The sequence below is a fragment of the Littorina saxatilis genome, linkage group LG15, assembly GCF_037325665.1.
Source record: "Littorina saxatilis isolate snail1 linkage group LG15, US_GU_Lsax_2.0, whole genome shotgun sequence".
Taxonomy (NCBI): domain Eukaryota; kingdom Metazoa; phylum Mollusca; class Gastropoda; order Littorinimorpha; family Littorinidae; genus Littorina; species Littorina saxatilis.
The window spans coordinates 12665615-12684539 of NC_090259.1; the positions used below are offsets into that span (position 1 = coordinate 12665615).

Consider the following 18925-nt stretch of genomic DNA (forward strand, 5'->3'; position numbering starts at 1 on the left):
GTTCATTGACGTTGTGACGTACTAAACTTGTTTATTGTTCTCGGTTTTGGCTGATTCTGTGTTGTTTTTCTGTTAATATCAGCGAAAGTACCATCATAGCGGTGACTGAGTTACAGCAACCAAGACTAAGTTTCATTTTGTCCGTTTGACTAGCCTGACATCTACAGCCTTGACATTGTTATTCTGTTTCTCTCTGTGTGACTGATTTTTTTGACACAAAGGTTCTCTGTGTGAAAGTTCAATTGTATTGTAAATATAAACAAAATACGCAATCAATATGCAAGATATCACAAATGTTCAGAAACGAAAATATGTGAAAAACTCTGAAGAAGCTGAAAAGAAGAAATGCTGCTCGCACAGACAGAAAGCCAGATGGTAAAATTCAGTTTAGCGGTGAGAGAGAGGAAATTAATCTTATTTACGCCCAAGTTCAAAAGGTTAAAACATTTTTGGGAGAAGGAAATCCAAACAAAGAGCTTGTGGACACTATCTTGTGCTTTTTTTTATTGACAAAAACATTGAAGCTGATTTATTAGAGCGCCCTGGTGCCCCCGCGTCCCCAGTGCACTTTGGCCTGTTCGTGTTTACATCGCGTGCCACGCGTTGTGCTATTTTTGCTAAGCCCCGCCCCTTTTTCTGTTGCATTATGGGAGAGGCCGGATCGGCCGTGACGTGTTTAAGCGAGCGTCTGTTCAGGAAGTAACCTCACGTTTTTTACTTGCACTATAATCTGTGTACACAACGACAAAAAAATGAAGATCTGTCTGATGTTCTTTTAAAAACTGCTTAGCACACGTGGCGACGATTCACATTCTGTTCACTGACACTGATTCAGAGACGATACGTAAATCGTCTGATTTACTGATGGAACCTATATAGGTCTATCGTGCCTGTCATCGCGCTTATCAGTTGTCGTAAGACTAATCTTTCAAACAAGTAAGCAGAATTCCACGTTTCTGTACTTACCTTGTGACGTTTTCGTCCGACAATTTTGTCAACGTCCCACAGGTCCGAGTCCGACATTTTGGAAGAATTGCGATTTTCACACCGGCTCCGTCATTGGCTTGAAGATGATCAAGGAAATCAACCAATCCTCGCCCCCATAACAAGTCCCGAAGACACTTCTCATCCATAATCACGCCGCGACAGACGGAATCCCACAAAACAGCCAATTACTTTCCACAAACATATTTTTTTAAATAACTCAAATAATAAAAATTACTCAGGGTTCAAAAATAGAGTTTTTCTTTTCTGTATGTCATTCTCCGCATTGCTCCGTTTGTTCGGTTTCACTGACATACATGGAATTTGCTTTCCGTGACAAAATTCAAGCATCATGTGGCTATTGAAACGCTACATAGTGTTCTTTTCAATTATTTCCTTTCCATTCCAAACGACCATTTTCTTTCATATTTTGTACATTCAACCGTTTGCCAAACCACAACACATGAGCGTAATAAGAAATAAGTGTATCGATCAATTATTGTACAAATTAAGCAAAGCTTATGTAGCATATCAGAATTTGGTGGCAGTAACATTTTCAGAGTAAACTTTTGTTAAAAAACAGGCAAAACAATTTTTGTTGGGATTCCCTCTTTTTATGGACACTTTATGGGTCATAAACTATGTGCACTCACAAAATTGAAATGTTCTGTCAAGAACTTTTTCGTTGATATTCATTTTCATTTCGAGTTGGAAAACGGTGTTGTTCAAAACTAATGTCGACATGAAACGTAGAGTTGTGACAAGGCATACCAGCGGGAGTGAAAAAATCCGTGGTAGTGATTTAAAAACCAATTAAAACCCGAAACAATTGTGATTTTGCTCACCCATCTACCCCCCTCAATCCATGATTTCATTATGAAAACCTAATTATAAGAAATCAATTTTATGTAGCATAATTATGAAACGCAATCGTGGCGACATGGATAGTTTAATTTTTGTGCGATTTACAAATGTTAAAGTTTAATTGACAGACTACATCATCAGAACATTTTTTTTTATCAGAAGACAAAAAAAAGTTTAGGTGGTAATGGTTGAAGTTTATGTAGCAAGGCCCACTGCCGCCGGATGTGTGTGTGTGTGTGTGTGTGTGTGTGTGTGTGTAGTTGAACGTGCGGTTAATTCGCTTGGCTAAAAATAACGCATAACCCTCTCTCGAGAAAAAGATACATATCTTCATAAAAATTTGCTTTTTGACTGACAAAAGTTGCAAAAACCAACATGATAATTAAATGTAAAAATACATGAGCGTTCACGAAAAAGAAAACGGTTGCAATTGTTAATTAAAACATGGTTTCAGCAACTTTTGTTACTCTATTAAGCAGCGAATTTCGTGTCCGGAATTTGGTGACCCCCATGTCCGGATTTGGGCAGTAGGTTTCCCAAAACCGGACAATTTGGCGAACAATTCAAACCTTAATAACTTTTAAAGTATAACAGATTTTTTCATTTTTTTCAAAATGAATATAAAGGTAGGTTGGATCTACAATAATCCGTTTTCAAAATTGCGCTATGTTATATACTTTGTGAGAAAAATGGGTTTAACCTTAAGTGTCCGTTAATTGGGGCCTTTCCCCTATGTTGTATTTTTCGGCTTCAATAAATACATAATGGGCTCAAAAAAATTTGCCATCATTTTCACGAGTTTTCATTCACAAGCACCTGGGAAATAAATCTCATGTTCCCCGGGGAATAAATCCCCGGTTACCATAGTTGCAGGAAGCCCTATTACATGGATAATCAAAAGCAAACCCAATAGAAACGCTCGAGGATTCTTCGGCTCTTTTCATTGGCGTTTCCCCAGACCTAAACAGACGACAAGACACTGCTTTGCAAAGTTCCAAAAACCAACTGGCAAACTGGCAAAAGTAAACAAAAAAACAAAACTACTTCAATAAATTCGTCACAAACAAATGAAACCTACCGATATGTTATGTCTTCTTACAAAGTCACGGAGTGAGTGTATCTGTGTTTCGATACACAGACGTTCGGAGAAACACGAACGTCAAATTCAAGTAAAACGACACCTGACACACACATGATTTTAACCCGTGCACAAGACGTTGTATCGATAAACGAAGCACAAGTAAGAAACAATAATAAAAGCAAAGAAAATAGCAACACGATATGCAAACATCTAACAAAGCCGAGCAAGCAGAATGACAGGTCTAATGAAAAACAAAGAGGTACCGATTCGGAAACAAGATCGCGATTCTTTCCTTCGCTGCACGACGCAAATCTTCTGTGACCTTTGACCAAACGTAGCTTCCACATTCGATCACCGTGCTCAGCTTAATATTTACAACAGAAAGCCGAGGGGGTGGAATACCGAGATGAACCTACAGAAATGTGCATCCTCAAACCTGACATATTCATCCCAACATTTAATGAACTCAAAAACACAGAAAGTTGCTTTATTGCCAGTGGTTATCAAACCGGGACCCGTGTGGTTATCCGTACAGTACCCGTGTTTCAAAGCATGGCTCCCTGGGTTGATTGTGCACTTGTTTTCTCACTACCAAAATGATGACAAAAACGATGTTTGATGGTTTGTTGACAGACCAGCTTTTTTGTCGGTCCTCGGGGGGCATATCGACTTTTGTTTCATATTTATTGACCGCGGCCTTCGGCCTTGGTCAATAAATATGAAACAAAAGACTATATGTTCCCCCTCGGACAGACAAAAAAGCTGGTCTGTCAACAACCCATCAAACATCTTATAATATCATAGTACCGATTCCGGTTTGGCCGAGGAACTATACTTCTGCCTACCCTTGACCCTTCACCGAACATGTTTCAGTGGATTGATGGAGAGCATTGCTCACATGGCTAAACAAAAGAAAACACAACATGTGAATGTTGATTCAGTAAACAAAGCGTTTATCTTTACACTTTGGGTGCAGGTCGAGTAAAAAAAAAAAAAGAACAAAAGCGAAGAATCAACTGATAGTGACAGCAAACGAACCGCTGTTCATTTGAGGTGAAGCTAGACGTTGCACTGACACAAAGTGAATCAACACTATGCAAGACTGAAAATGAAGTGGATACAACTCTTAACTGCACAGCGGGTCGAGTTCTCCAAGCAGAGTTTCATCTAACCTTACCAGCGACACACACAGTTCAGTTTGAACAGAAGCACGATGATCGACAGACAAAACCAGTACAATTACAAGGTAAATAAGCTTTCCTTGTGTAGCGAGCAGCGTCTGCAGTTAAAACGCACTCATACACATGTCAACAGCACTTATTCTAAATCTACATTGCAACCTTCGGTAAATTCAGAGACACTCAATTAAACAATGATTGAACAATGTAAACAAACAACATGGTTCAAACATTCAATCATGATTCACCCATCTCAGTACAAGTGCAACAACCTCAGTGCAGAACTCAAGAAGTCTGCAGCAAGCACTTCCATTCCTTTTTTCTTTGAAAGGCCCACTATCCAACTATACAGCATCACTATCGTTTCCACACAAGCAAGCTCCACAGCTACAATCAACAGCAGACAGAGTAAGCTTACCATTATTCAACACAGATTATTTCTGAGCGTTCAATGGCACGGGCACGGTCGGTGTTACCCAAAGGCAAAGGGGAAGCACTGACAGGATTACCTTGAAGCTTGATCAGACTTTAGATCTGCAGCCAGAACACTGAGACTAACTTCTGCAAAGTTAACAATTTAAACACATGATGTATGCTCAAAATCAAATACGTTGTTTCAGATCTTTTTAATCTGACATCCCACCACGCGCGTGTGTATGTGTGTGTGTGCGTACGGGTGGGTGTCTGTGTGTGTTCGTGTCTCTCTGTGTGTTCAACAAGCAAAGATGCACTGCGTCTGTTACGAGTGTACCTTTTTCGCTGGCCCATCCAGCACAGGCTGTTTCATCCTTTTCTCGAGCATGTCCAACTGTTTTGCTTTACACTGACGTAAGTTCATGGTTGTATGAAAGTATCCAATAGGTCAGCAAACGTGTATTTCATCCTGATGGGGTAAAATCAGTCCAAACGGCATTCCACACGCAGTTTCAAGGAGCGGCCATTACATCGTTTTAGACAGAATTGACGCAACCAGTATGGGTTGATTAACGCAAGCACGATTGAACAAATTAACTCAGAGATATATTCCACGTACATGAAATGACTGGTTAAATCTATAGACAGTTATACAGTAAAATGTTAGTTTATTTTCGTAATTCTACACTCCAACACAAAAATTAAACTAGAATTGGGATCCGAGTTAACCAAACCGGTTTTGGCAATCGTAGCCTGGAACTGTGACCTTGGACGGACTCAGAACCTAAATCGAAACTGTCTTTGATTCAATGAAAACTTTCATTGTGTGTGCTTTCTTTACTATCTTGAAACTAAAATGCATTCAAAAGCAAATCGAACAGTGGTTTGAATGTAGATTTAACACACATTTACGGATGCACTTGTTTGCACTTTATTTCTTCAGCGACGTGGCTTTAGCATGGGGTAGTGAAGAGGAACACACCTCGCTGGCTCACCTATTTTACACACCACAGACAACTACAGTGCTTTGTTTTGGTCCACGTTGTCTTTGGTGTAGGCATGGGATATACAGCTTACAACACTCGTGTGTTTTTTATATGGCTTGTATTTCAGTCAAGACCCAGCGGGAATATCATTGGGATCCACTCGCCAGAGGCTCGTGGATCCCTATGATATTCATCCGCTGGGTCTTGACTGAAATACAAGCCATATAAAAAAAACCACTCGTGTTGTAACCTATACATATAATAGACTAGAAAAAAGTTTATGTTTCAACATGGTCCTTCCGGACCTCCACACACTTGTTCCACCTGTGCCTCCGAGCCTTATTGCCGTTGATGCAGAAGCTTGTGTATTGCAACCGTATACGTAGTAAGTCCGTAAGGGCAGTCTTGACGTCATTATCCGTTTCGTAGTGCTCACCCCTGAGGTACTTCTTCGTGTTTGTAAACATCTAAAAGTTTTAGGGTGCCAAATCTGGCGAATCAAGCAGATGACTAACGACCTCCATGCCGCATTCATGATTTGTTGCCATGGAAACCAAGGACTCTCGGGCAGGGGCGTTGTCTTAAAGAACAACACCCTTGTGCGGAGCATTCCTCTGTGCTTTTCTTGACATGCTCTCTTAGTTGTCTCAGAAGTATGAAACAATATTCATCGGCTACCGTCTCATCTTTCGGAACTTAGTCAAACAGGAAAAAACAAACTGCGTCCAAAAAAACTGATGCCATCGCCAAGTGAGTATAAGTATGTGTGCCGGTAGCAGATACGAATTCTGGTACATGGTGAGCGGGGATGAAATACCTCTCATGCACAATCGTGATATAATTGGGGGCGAGATGGGAGAGGGCGAGATGGGAGGCGGCGAGATAGGACCGGCGAAATGTGAGGGGGCAAGATGGGACGGGCGAATCGGGACCGGGAAGTGGAGCTCTTTGATTTCCCCGCTTTTTACATTTAGTCAAGTTTTGACTAAATATTTTAACGTAGAGGGGGGATTCGAGACGAGGGTCGTGGTGGTGTGTGTGTGTGTGTGTGTGTGCGTGTGTGTGTGTGTGTGTGTGTGTGTGTGTGTGTGTGTGTGTGTGTGTGTGTGTGTGTGTGTGTGTGTGTAGAGCGATTCAGAGTAAACTACTGGACCGATCTTTATGACATTTTACATGAGAGTTCCTGGGTATGATATCCCCAGATGGTTTTTTTCCAATTTTTTTTATAAATGTCTTTGATGACGTCATATCCGGCCTTTCGTGAAAGTTGAGGCGGCACTGTCACGCTCTCATTTTTCAACCAAATTGGTTGACATGTTGGTCAAGTAATATTCGACAAGCCCGGACTTTGGTATTGCATTTCAGCTTGGAGGCTTAAAATTTAATTGATGAGTTTGCTCAGTAAAGTTGTCATTAAAATCGATTTTTCGCAAACAGATTTAAAATTGATTGCATCGTATTTTTCATCACATTCTGAATCTAAAAATATATACATATGTCATGTTTACTCTTAAAATGGTATCACAATTAACGAAAATAGAATATTTAGTCTTACGATTAAAATGTAAGAAATCGATCCAAAAATGATGTCATCTTATTCGTGATCATTTCCTGATTCCAAAAAACATATAGATATGATAGGTTGTATTCAAAACAAGCTCAGAAAGTTAACAAGAATACAGAAAAGCGCGCTTTCCTGCTTAACACAATACGCTACCGCGCTTATCTGGCGTGTCAATATCACTACGTTTTGCACGTGGAAGGTGAGCGAATACGCGCTATATAAGCTTCATATTGATTGATTGACTGATTGATTGATTTCCTTCACGCGGGGATTGACGAAGCTGGACTGTCTTAGTGAATAAATACAGTGCGTTCAGTTTCATCCCTTGAGTTCGACAGCTTGACTAAATGTAATAATTTCGCCTTAACGCGACTTGTTCCCCCTTCCACGCTCCACTTCCCGGTTTATCTGTGGCCAGTGTGTGCCAACCGGTTTTGCAATTTTAATGGGGTTATTTTAAAAAAGCCAGGGTGCGGTCCTTGTGCACCATGGGCACAGGTAAAGGCTGAACGAGGAAGGTAATTCCAACGTTACCAAATGAACAACTGACGCATACTTGTGTATTGCACAATTCGTTTTGGGCGAGTGTAATTGTACGTTGTGTCTGCAAAGGGTTTAAGATTGAGAAGTGTACATTCACGACTTGTCGCACAGGGATTGGGAAGAGTTTCTTCTCATCACCATTGCCGGGTTTTGTCCATATTGAAACAGTCAGTTTGATCTCAACATGTCTGTGTTCTCCAGTCGCACTTCAGGCTACAAAGCGGGAGTGATGCTCTTCTTTTTTTCCGCCATTGCTTTTTTCGTGGGCTACGCTACTCCCTTTTGGCACATGTTTGCACCACTGCCGTCATTCAGCAGATACTCAGGGCTTTGGATGGAGTGTGAATCAGGGACAACAGTTGATGGCTCCAGCAAGACTATCTGTCTTACGATTTCTTTTGATTTGAACCTCCGTAAGTTTTTCTTGTCTGTTTATCTGTCTGTGTTTTGGATGGGTTTTTTTCTGTCTGTCTGTATGTTTGTCAAGCAAAGTCTCTGTCTGTCGGTCTTTCTCTCTCTCCCTCTCTCTCTCTCTCTCTCTCTCTCTCTCTCTCTCTCTCTCTCTCTCTCTCTCTCTCTCTCTGCTTGCAGATTTGCGTGTGAAAGGGCATGTGAAGGGATAGATGGAGTGATGAATAGATGGATGACGGATGAATGGTTGGACAGTCAGACGGTTGATTAGATGGATGGAGGACAGAGGGACACGAGATGGATAGAAGGATGGATGGATGGATGGATGGATGGATGGATGGACGGAAAGAGGACAGAGAGACATGAGTGAAGTGCGACAGAGACTGGATTTTGTGCTGATGCTTACTGTCCTTTTCCAAACGTTTTGCTGTTGTAAATGCCTGTTTCCACAGTCGTCATGTCGACTGTCATTACGATGATGATGATTTATTTTATTATGATTAATATTACATGATTATTTTTCATGAAGCATGAATGATGAAAATGTGTACACCCCGAATTGAAATGGGCCCAAGGCCCAATCAATAAACCATCCAGACTCCAGACTCCAGACTCTCTCTCTCTCTCTCTCTCTCTCTCTCTCTCTCTCTCTCTCTCTCTCTCTCTCTCTCTCTCTCTCTCTCTTTCTCTCTCTCTTTCTCTCTTTCTCTCTTTCTCTCTCTCTCTTTCTCTCTCTCTCTCTCTCTCTCTCTCTCTCTCTCTCTCTCTCTCTCTCTCTCTCTCTCTCTCTCTCTCTCTCTCTCTCAAGTTCAAGTTCAAGTTTTTATTTGTCCATAACCCCTGGGGGCATTTTGAACAATAAATACAATCAATACAATCATGATATATGCTAATATAATAAATAAATAAACATTTAAAAGATTATGAAAAACTGTTACAGATTCTATTAATAAAGTTCAAAATATTCTTTAGCAATTTCTTTTTGTTAGTAGCAAACAACTTTTTAAATTTAAGTGCATTAGGTTTTTTCCAATAGTAAGGTGGTAACAACTCAGCTCTTTCTTCTTTGAAAAAATCACAGACAAATAAATAATGGAATTCATCACCTATGTCTTGTGATACACATTTGGTGCAAGTTCTTTCTGACCTCGGGATGTTAAGGTAACGTTCTTTCTGTACAGGCAAATTGTTGTTTAATGTTCTGAACTTCATCATTGCAACACATTGCTGATATGGCAGGTGTGTGACATAGTCTTCACATACAAAAATATCTTTAAACATTCGATAATTCCAAAACATATTTTTTGTTCCAATTTCTGTAAACCATTTATGGATATACTGGTCAAACAAACTTCTTTTTACTTTCTGTTTAAACCATGCGCTTGAATATTGAACATTTTCTTGAGAAGTCCAAAGGCCAGGGAGACCAATTTCATTTAAGGTTTTTTCAATAAAACATAAATAATCAGATTCAATCATCTTGTTGATATACAATTTATAAGTAAAGCAGTACACAATACTAGAAAATTTATTTTTATGAATAGGACTAATCAGTTTATACCAATAGCAAAGCATTCTACATTTCATATTAACATCTAGTGGATATCTTCCAAGTTCACCAAATATCATAGCATTTGGAGTTGATTTTTTTAGTTTGAAAACAATTTTATAAAAACGTAATTGAAGTTTAGTAGCAAGTTCGCAGGAACCAAAACCCCATACCTCACATCCATATAGTAAGATTGGAGCAATCATTTTATCGAACAGGTCAACTTGTATGTCCACAGGCAGTGACAATTGTCTACACGTACGCAAAAGAACAAACATTGCCCTTGAGGCACGATCATATAGATTCTTCTGTGCGACTGAAAATTTATTATTATAATTAATTTTAAGGCCCAAGTACATTACATCAAACACTACTTCGATTGAATTGCCATTATACGTAAACAATGGTTTATTTCTAATTTTACCTCTGGAAAAAACTATAACTTTCGTTTTGTTTACATTAATATTTAGACGCCATTTTAAACAGTATTCGTGCATTTTGTTCAGACATTCTTGCAGGTTTTTTTCAGACTCTGAGCAGATCACAGTATCATCCGCATACAGTAATAAAAACATTTGAAACAAAGCATTTACATCAGTATCTTCCATTCCTACCACAATAGCCTCCCTTGACATAGTTTGTAAACCATTACTGTTTTCCAACAGAAAAGGCTTTAGATCATTTAGAAATAGAGCAAAAAAACAGCGGTGACAAGTTTTCCCCTTGTCTAACTCCACACAAACTGGGAAAATATCCAGAGCACTCACTATTAACTTTAACGCAAGACTTGGCATTTTCGTACATATTTCTTACAGTTTTTAAAAACTTCCCATTAACATCAGAACTAACTAATTTCTCCCATAAAAATGCACGGTGAACTTTATCAAACGCTTTTTCATAGTCTACGAATGCACAAAACAGTCGCTTCTTTTTGTTGAGAAAAAAATTTAATATACAATGCAAAGTAAAAACATGGTCTAGTGTTGAAAAACCTGTGCGGAAACCTGTTTGTTCTTGACCTAATTTATTATTACTCTCCAAAAAGTTTGATAACCTAGCATTTAAAATTGCACTGAAAAGTTTTCCGAAGCAACTGAGTATAGTAATTCCTCTATAATTTGTGGGGTCAGCTTGGGAGCCTTTATTTTTGTACAATGGAATAATTTCGCCTACAGCCCATTGTGTTGGAACCTTTCCTGACTGCAAAACAACATTAAACAACAATACATAAATATCAATCATTCGATCGTGTGACGCTTTTAAATACTCATTAATTATTTTATCTTGACCGCATGCCTTATTGTTTTTCAGCTTGTCTATACATTTGATAACTTCCTCTCTCTAATGTATATAACCTTAGTATTGAGCAGAACTTTTTTCCGTCTAAATTGAAAAGCGCCAAAGTCATACCCCTTCCCAAATGTAAAGATCTCTCAGACCCAAGTAATTTTAGACCCATTTCTTTGCTGCCTGTTTTGTCAAAACCATTAGAAAGGCATGTGCACAAGCATCTTCTTGCTTACATGGAAGAACAAAATTTGTTCCATCAGTTTCAATCCGGTTTTCGGTCCAAGCATTCTTGCCACACAGCTCTTACGTCTCTCTGTGAAGCTTGGCTGTCAGCAATGAACAAGTCTGAAGTTACAGGAGCATTGTTTTTGGATTTTAAGAAAGCATTTGACTTAGTCGATCATTCCATATTGCTGAAAAAATTACACTATTATTTGAGAAACGATTCGGTCTGTGACTTCTTTAAATCGTATCTTGCTGACCGGACACAGTATGTCACTCTACAATGCCAGAATTCGTCTACTGCACTAATAAGACATGGCGTCCCTCAAGGGTCTATATTAGGACCTATTCTCTTTTGTATTTACGTTAATGATTTGCCTTTACATGTATCGGATGATAAAGTCAAATGCGAGTTTTTTGCAGACGATTCGTCTATTCATACCAGTAACACCTCGTTGGAATCAGTAAATTCTTCCCTGAAGAACACTTTGGACGAAGTTGCGAAATGGTGCACATCAAATGCCATGATACTGCACCCAGAAAAAACTAAAAGCATTGTTATTACCACAAGACAAAAGCATCAGCTAAGTCCTCTTAAATTACAACTGTCCTTAGGTACAACTCAAATACAGCAAGTTAAAGAACATCGCATACTTGGTGTAACTGTTGATGAAGAAATGAAATGGCAAACACACATAAGCAACCTCTGCAAAGTGTTGTCAAAACTCAAACATTATGCGAAGTCTGAAACATTAAAAATGTTCGTTCATGCTCATATAATGCCTCATATTAATTTTGCTTCGACATTGTAGGATGGCTGCAGTATTGTTCACGTATTAAAACTCAATTCTTTGTACCGTCGTGCTGCAAAACTTATCCTGTATGAATCGCACATGTCTACAGAAATGAAGTTAAACAGCCTTAATTTCCTTCCCCTAAAAACCCACCTTGCATACAATAAGGCTGTCTTTATGTATAAATTAGTTCATGGTGATGTGCCCAGTTATGTGCAATCCTATTTTACACATGTTACGAAGAGGTCTGGGTCTCAAAATTTACTTCCTCCAATTCCTCGTATAGATCTTTATAAATCCAGCTTAGCTTTCTCAGGATCATCTCTGTGGAATTCTTTGCCAATAGAAATCAAACGATCCGCATCATTAAAGCCCTTCAAAAGGCAGTTGCACACACATTTGATCACAGTATAAATTGCCCCTGATGTCTAGTTTCCATTGTGTACTCGGATAATGTATGCAATGCTCTTAAGTGTTTTATTTTTTATGTTTATACTCGACCATTATTTTGATGTTTTACTTGTTTAATACTTTGATTAGATACTGTTCCTTTTATGTATGAAATGATAGCATGTGCATGTGTGTAGGTATGCGAGCGCACGCTCGCGCGCGCGAGCATGTGTATATGTGTGCATGTGTGTGTGTGCATGTGGGTGTGTGTGTGTGTAAGTGTGTGTGAGATTGTGTTTGCGTGTGTGTGTATACGAGGGTGTGTGTGTGTGTGTGTGTGTGTGTATGTGCGCAGTCTTTGCTTTCGTTTACAATAATTATTATTCTCTGTAGTATGTTCCAAGGACAGGTTGGAAGAATAGGCTAAGCCTAAAACCTGTATCTTTATGTAATACAGTTCTGAGTTCTGAGTCTGTATTCTCTCTCCCCCCCCCCTCCCTCCCTCCCTCTCTCTCTCCCCTCCCTCCCTCTCTCTCTCTCTCTCTCTTTGTCTGTCTCCGTCTGTCTGACTGTGTCTGTCTCTGTTTCTGTCTCTCTCTTTCTCTCTTTCTCTCTCTCTCTCTCTCGAGGTATTACACACCGGTACGACCGAACTAAGGTAACGTTAAATAACTGTTGTGCAGCGGGTTGAAAGAATACCCTATACCTCGGAGATATACCTTCACTCGGTCTCAACGACGTCACGTGACATGTTATATGGTGGAAGAGAATGCTGTCGCTTATTTTCCACCCTCAGTTCGGTAAGACTGAAACGATGCTCAGTCACGGAAAGAACTATCCAAACTTGCAAGCACAGCCGCGGTTGTCCTGTAAGTTCCCGATCCATGTTAAACCCTCATCCTCAAAAGGAAAATAAGCGACAGCATTCTCATATAACATGTCACGTGACGTCGTTGAGACCTCTCTCTCTCTCTCTCTCTCTCTCTCTCTCTCTCTCTCTCTCTCTCTCTCTCTCTCTCTCTCTCTCTCTCTCTCTCTCTCTCTCTCTCTCAGCAATCAACTGCTGTAGAGACGATAAACGATAAATAATAACACCTGTCTTCTGAAGATATTGTATGCATTTTTGAGAGGGAATTGTTATATAGAAAAGTTGTTTAAAAAACATTTAGATATAGTAATGTTAATGTTATAGTAAAAACATTACTTAAAAAAAAAAAGATCAATGAAGAAGGATGCTCCCCGCCAACAACAACAAAAAACAAAAACAAAAACAGGCAAAAAAGAAAGGGTTGAAGCAGCCTGCATGCAACTGAGATTTAAAAAAAAAAAAAACAACAACAACCTGTCTTCTGTTAAACCCAATCAGGGCGAGTTACAGTTTACAACATCCGATTCTGTAATATTCGTTATATGATTGCTCTGCTTTGAAACCCTAACTCCTATAAGAGTGTAAATACAGTGCAATATTATATTTGATTGATATAGATATAAAGGCTTATGACCTTCTTTAGATTGTAACGACACCTGTATCAGTAGGAATAGCATTGCACACGTAATACGCAAGGTAGCTAAACAAAATAACCTTTTCCTGGCAGATCATTGATTTGGCTTTCTTATCGTATGTTAAAGTTGCAAAATTGTGTCTATTGTGATTTTTGTCGATTCGTAATTGGGCGCTTCAAATTGTGTCCAGTCGGTTGTGAGTGTACCCTTTTTTTTTTCTTTTTACATTTAGTCAAGTTTTGACTAAATGTTTTAACGTAGAGGGGGGAATCGAGACGAGGGTCATGGTGTATGTGTGTGTGTGTGTCTGTCTGTGTGTGTGTGTAGAGCGATTCAGACTAAACTACTGGACCGATCTTTATGAAATTTGACATGAGAGTTCCTGGATGTGATATCCTCACACGTTTTTTTTCATTTTTTTGATAAATGTCTTTGATGACGTCATATCCGGCTCTGTCACGCCCTCATTTTTCAACCAAATTGGTTGAAATTTTGGTCAAGTAATCTTCGACAAAGCCCGGACTTCGGTATTGCATTTCAGCTTGGTGGCTTAAAAATTAATTCATGACTTTGGTCATTAAAAATCTGAAAATTGTAAAAAAAAACATTTGTTTATAAAACGATCCAAATTTACGTTCATCTTATTCTCCATCATTTGCTGATTCCAAAAACATATAAATATGTTATATTTGGATTAACAACAAGCTCTGAAAATTAAATATATAAAAATTATTATCAATTTTTTTTTTTCGAAATCAATTTAAAAACACTTTTATCTTAATCCTTGTCGGTTCCTGATTCCAAAAACATATAGATATGATATGTTTGGATTAAAAACACGCTCAGAAAGTTAAAACGAAGAGAGGTACAGAAAAGCGTGCTATCCTTCTCAGCGCAACGAATACCCCGCTCTTCTTGTCAATTTCACTGGCACTGCCTTTGCCATGGGCGGTGGAGTGACGATGCTACGAGTATACGGTCTTGCTGCGTTGCGTTGCGTTCAGTTTCATTCTGTGAGTTCGACAGCTACTTGACTAAATGTTGTATTTTCGCCTTACGCGACTTGTTTTTATATTTAGTCAAGTTTTGACTAAATATTTTAACATCGAGGGGGAATCGAAACGAGGGTCGTGGTGTATGTGCGTGTGTGCGTGTGTGTGTCTGTGTGTGTGTGTAGAGCGATTCAGACTAAACTACTGGAAATGTTGGTCAAGTAATCTTCGACGAAGCCCGGACTTCGGTATTGCATTTCAGCTTGGTGGCTTAAAAATTAATTAATGACTTTGGTCATTAAAAATCTGAAAATTGTAAAAAAAAATAAAAATTTATAAAACGATCCAAATTTACGTTTATCTTATTCTCCATCATTTGCTGATTTCAAAAACATATATAGATGTTATATTCGGATTAAAAACAAGCTCTGAAAATTAAATATATAAAAATTATTATCAAAATTAAATTGTCGAAATCAATTTAAAAACACTTTCATCTTATTCCTTGTCGGTTCCTGATTCCAAAAACATATAGATATGATATGTTTGGATTAAAAACACGCTCAGAAAGTTAAAACAAAGAGAGGTACAGAAAAGCGTGCTATCCTTCTTAGCGCAACTACTACCCCGCTCTTCTTGTCAATTTCACTGCCTTTGCCATGAGCGGTGGACTGACGATGCTACGAGTATACGGTCTTGCTGAAAAATGGCACTGCGTTCACTTTCATTCAGTGAGTTCGACAGCTACTTGACTAAATATTGTATTTTCGCCTTACGCGACTTGTTATATTTAGTCAAGTTTTGACTAAATATTTTAACGTAGAGGGGGGAATCGAGACGAGGGTCGTGGTGTATGTGTGTGTGTGTGTGTGTGTGCGTGTGTGTGTGTGTGTCTGTCTGTCTGTGTGTGTGTGTAGAGCGATTCAGACTAAACTACTGGACCGATCTTTATAAAATTTGACATGAGAGTTCCTGGGTATGAAATCCCCATACGTTTTTTTCATTTTTTCAATAAATATCTTTGATGACGTCATATCCGGCTTTTCGTGAAAGTTGAGGCGGCACTGTCACGCTCTCATTTTTCAACCAAATTGGTTGAAATTTTGGTCAAGTAATCTTCGACGAAGGTCGGGGTTTGGTATTGTATTTCAGCTTGGTGGCTTAAAAAATAATGAGTGAGTGAGTTTGGTCATTAAAAATCTGAAAATTGTAAAAAAAAAATATTTTTAGAAAACGATCCAAATTTACGTACATTTTATTCTTTATCATTTTCTGATTCCAAAAACATATAAATATGTTATATTTGGATTAAAAACAAGCTCTGAAAATAACAAATATAAAAGTTATTATCAAAATTAAATTGTCCAAATCAATTTAAAAACACCTTCATCTTATTCCTTGTCGGTTCCTGATTCCAAAAACATATAGATATGATATGTTTGGATTAAAAACACGCTCAGAAAGTTAAAACGAAGAGAGGTACAGAAAAGCGTGCTATCCTTCTCAGCGCAAGTACTACCCCGCTCTTCTTGTCAATTTCACTGCCTTTGCCGTGCGCGGTGGACTGACGATGCTACGAGTATACGGTTTTGCTGCGTTGCATTGCGTTCAGTTTCATTCTGTGAGTTCGACAGCTACTTGACTAAATGTTGTATTTTCGCCTTACGCGACTTTTTTTTGTTTTTTACCACAGTGGCATGCAGGCTGCTTCAACCTTTCCTTTAATTGTTTCCTTCTCTCTTTTTTTTTCTTTTTTTCTTTTAAAAAGGCGGTGAGCATCCTTCTTCATTGGTCTTTTTATATTTAGTCAAGTTTTGACTAAATATTTTAACGTAGAGGGGGGAATCGAGACGAGGGTCGAGGTGTATGTGCGTGTGTCTGTGTGTGTGTGTGTGTGTGTGTGTGTAGAGCGATTCAGACTAAACTACCGGACCGATCTTTATTAAATTTGACATGAGAGTTCCTGGGTATGAAATCCCCATACATTTTTTCATTTTTTTGATAAATGTCTTTGATGACGTCATATCCGGCTTTTCGTGAAAGTTGAGGCGGCACTGTCACGCCCTCATTTTTCAACCAAATTGGTTGAAATTTTGGTCAAGTAATCTTCGACGAAGCCCGGACTTTGGTATTGCATTTCAGCTTGGTGGCTTAAAAATTAATTCATGACTTTGGTCATTAAAAATCTGAAAATTGTAAAAAAAAATAAAAATTTATAAAACGATCCAAATTTACGTTCATCTTATTCTCCATCATTTTCTGATTCCAAAAACATATAAATATGTTATATTTGGATTAAAAACAAGCTCTGAAAATTAAATATATAAAAATTATTATCAAAATTAAATTGTCGAAATCAATTTAAAAACACTTTTATCTTATTCCTTGTCGGTTCCTGATTCCAAAAACATATAGATATGATATGTTTGGATTAAAAACACGCTCAGAAAGTTAAAACAAAGAGAGGTACAGAAAAGCGTGCTATCCTTCTTAGCGCAACTACTACCCCGCTCTTCTTGTCAATTTCACTGCCTTTGCCATGAGCGGTGGACTGACGATGCTACGAGTATACGGTCTTGCTGAAAAATGGCATTGCGTTCAGTTTCATTCTGTGTGTTCGACAGCTACTTGACTAAATGTGTTTTCGCCTTACGCGACTTGTTACATTTAGTCAAGTTTTGACTAAATGTTTTAACATAGAGGGGGAATCGAGACGAAGGTCGTGGTGTGTGTGTGTGTGTGTGTGTGTGTGTGTGTGTGTGTGTGTGTGTGTGTGTGTGTGTGTGTGTGGGTGTGTGTCTGTGTGTGTGTGTAGAGCGATTCAGACTAAACTACTGGACCGATCTTTATTAAATTTGACATGAGAGTTCCTCGGAATGATATCCCAGGATGGTGTTTTTTTTTCGATAAATACCTTTGATGACGTCATATCCGACTTTTTGTAAAAATTAAGGCGGCACTGTCACACCCTCATTTTTATTGAAATTTTGGCAAAGCAATCTTCGACGAAGGACAGACTTTCGTATTGCATTTCAGGTTGGTGGCATAAAAATAAACTTTTATGAATTTGGTCATTAAACTGAATCGGAAACTTGTCATTAAATCAGTTTGTTTTTTTAAACGATCCAAAAACAATTTAATCTTATTCTTCGTCATTTTCTGATTCCAAAAACATATACATATGTTATATTTGGATTACAAACAAGCTTTGAAAGTTAAAAATATGAAAATTATGATTAAAATTAATTGTCCGAAATCGATTTAGAAACAATTTGATCTTATTCCTTGTCGGTCCCTGATTCCAAAAACATATATACTGTTCAAAAAAAGAAACGCATAGCTTGTAATATTTGGTTAATTTAGTTATATGGCTACAAGGATATCCACCAAACTGCAGAAAATGTTTATCTGGTCGTCGACCTTTCGTCCATTGCCACAAGTGAGCTCTGCACGTGACGCATGCGTTATCAGTGGCTACAATGTCAAAATTGCTCATTTGGCATGACCACTCGTCATGCTTCAGTGTAATCTCGTGAAACTCGGGGAATATTGAGCTCTCACCATGTCTTCCAAAACCCATAAAAGCGGATTGTTCGCCACAAAGAAATCAGACGACAATTCAGCGACGAAAGATGGCCCGATTGAGCAGAGAAGACCGCCAAATTGCATTGGGTCGTTTACAAGCAGGCCAAAGTCAAAGTGCAATCGCCAGGCACTTCCACGTGTCCCAGAGCACCATCAGTAGACTGTGGGTCAGGTTTCAAGCCACTGGCTCCGTTGCTGACTTGCCACGAGCGGGAAGACCAAGGGCGACAACTGCTGCTCACGACCGCTTCATACGGCTCCGCCACCTCCGGAATCGTTTCCTGTCGGCCTCATCTTCTGTCCAGGCTCTCCCCGGGCCACACCGATTATCGGACCAGACCGTGCGGAACCGCCTGCATGAAGCTGGTTTGAGAGCTCGCAGACCTCACAGAGGAGCTGTCCTCACCCGCCGCCATCGCCAGAACCGAGTGCAGTGGGGCAACCAGCACCTTCGCTGGACCGTCCGGAATCACTGGAGACACGTGTGGCTCAGCGACGAGTCCTACTTCCTGCTCCAGCGACATGATGGTCGGAGGAGGGTCTACCGGAGAGTAAACGAACGTTACGCGCCCAAC

General features: G+C 39.1%; 1 protein-coding gene and 1 long non-coding RNA gene across 2 annotated transcripts in view; one reads left to right on the forward strand and one right to left on the reverse strand.

The window, feature by feature from the left end:
• LOC138948591 (uncharacterized) overlaps positions 1–18925 on the reverse strand; it is a 120667-nt gene that overhangs the window by 84096 nt on the left and 17646 nt on the right. The window lies entirely within an intron of this gene.
• LOC138948587 (uncharacterized) overlaps positions 7656–18925 on the forward strand; it is a 39980-nt gene continuing 28710 nt past the window's right edge. The window contains exon 1 of the mRNA XM_070320147.1: positions 7656–8027. Coding sequence (XP_070176248.1) covers positions 7799–8027 — 229 coding nt within the window. The 5' untranslated portion in view covers positions 7656–7798. The remainder of the gene's footprint in view (positions 8028–18925) is intronic.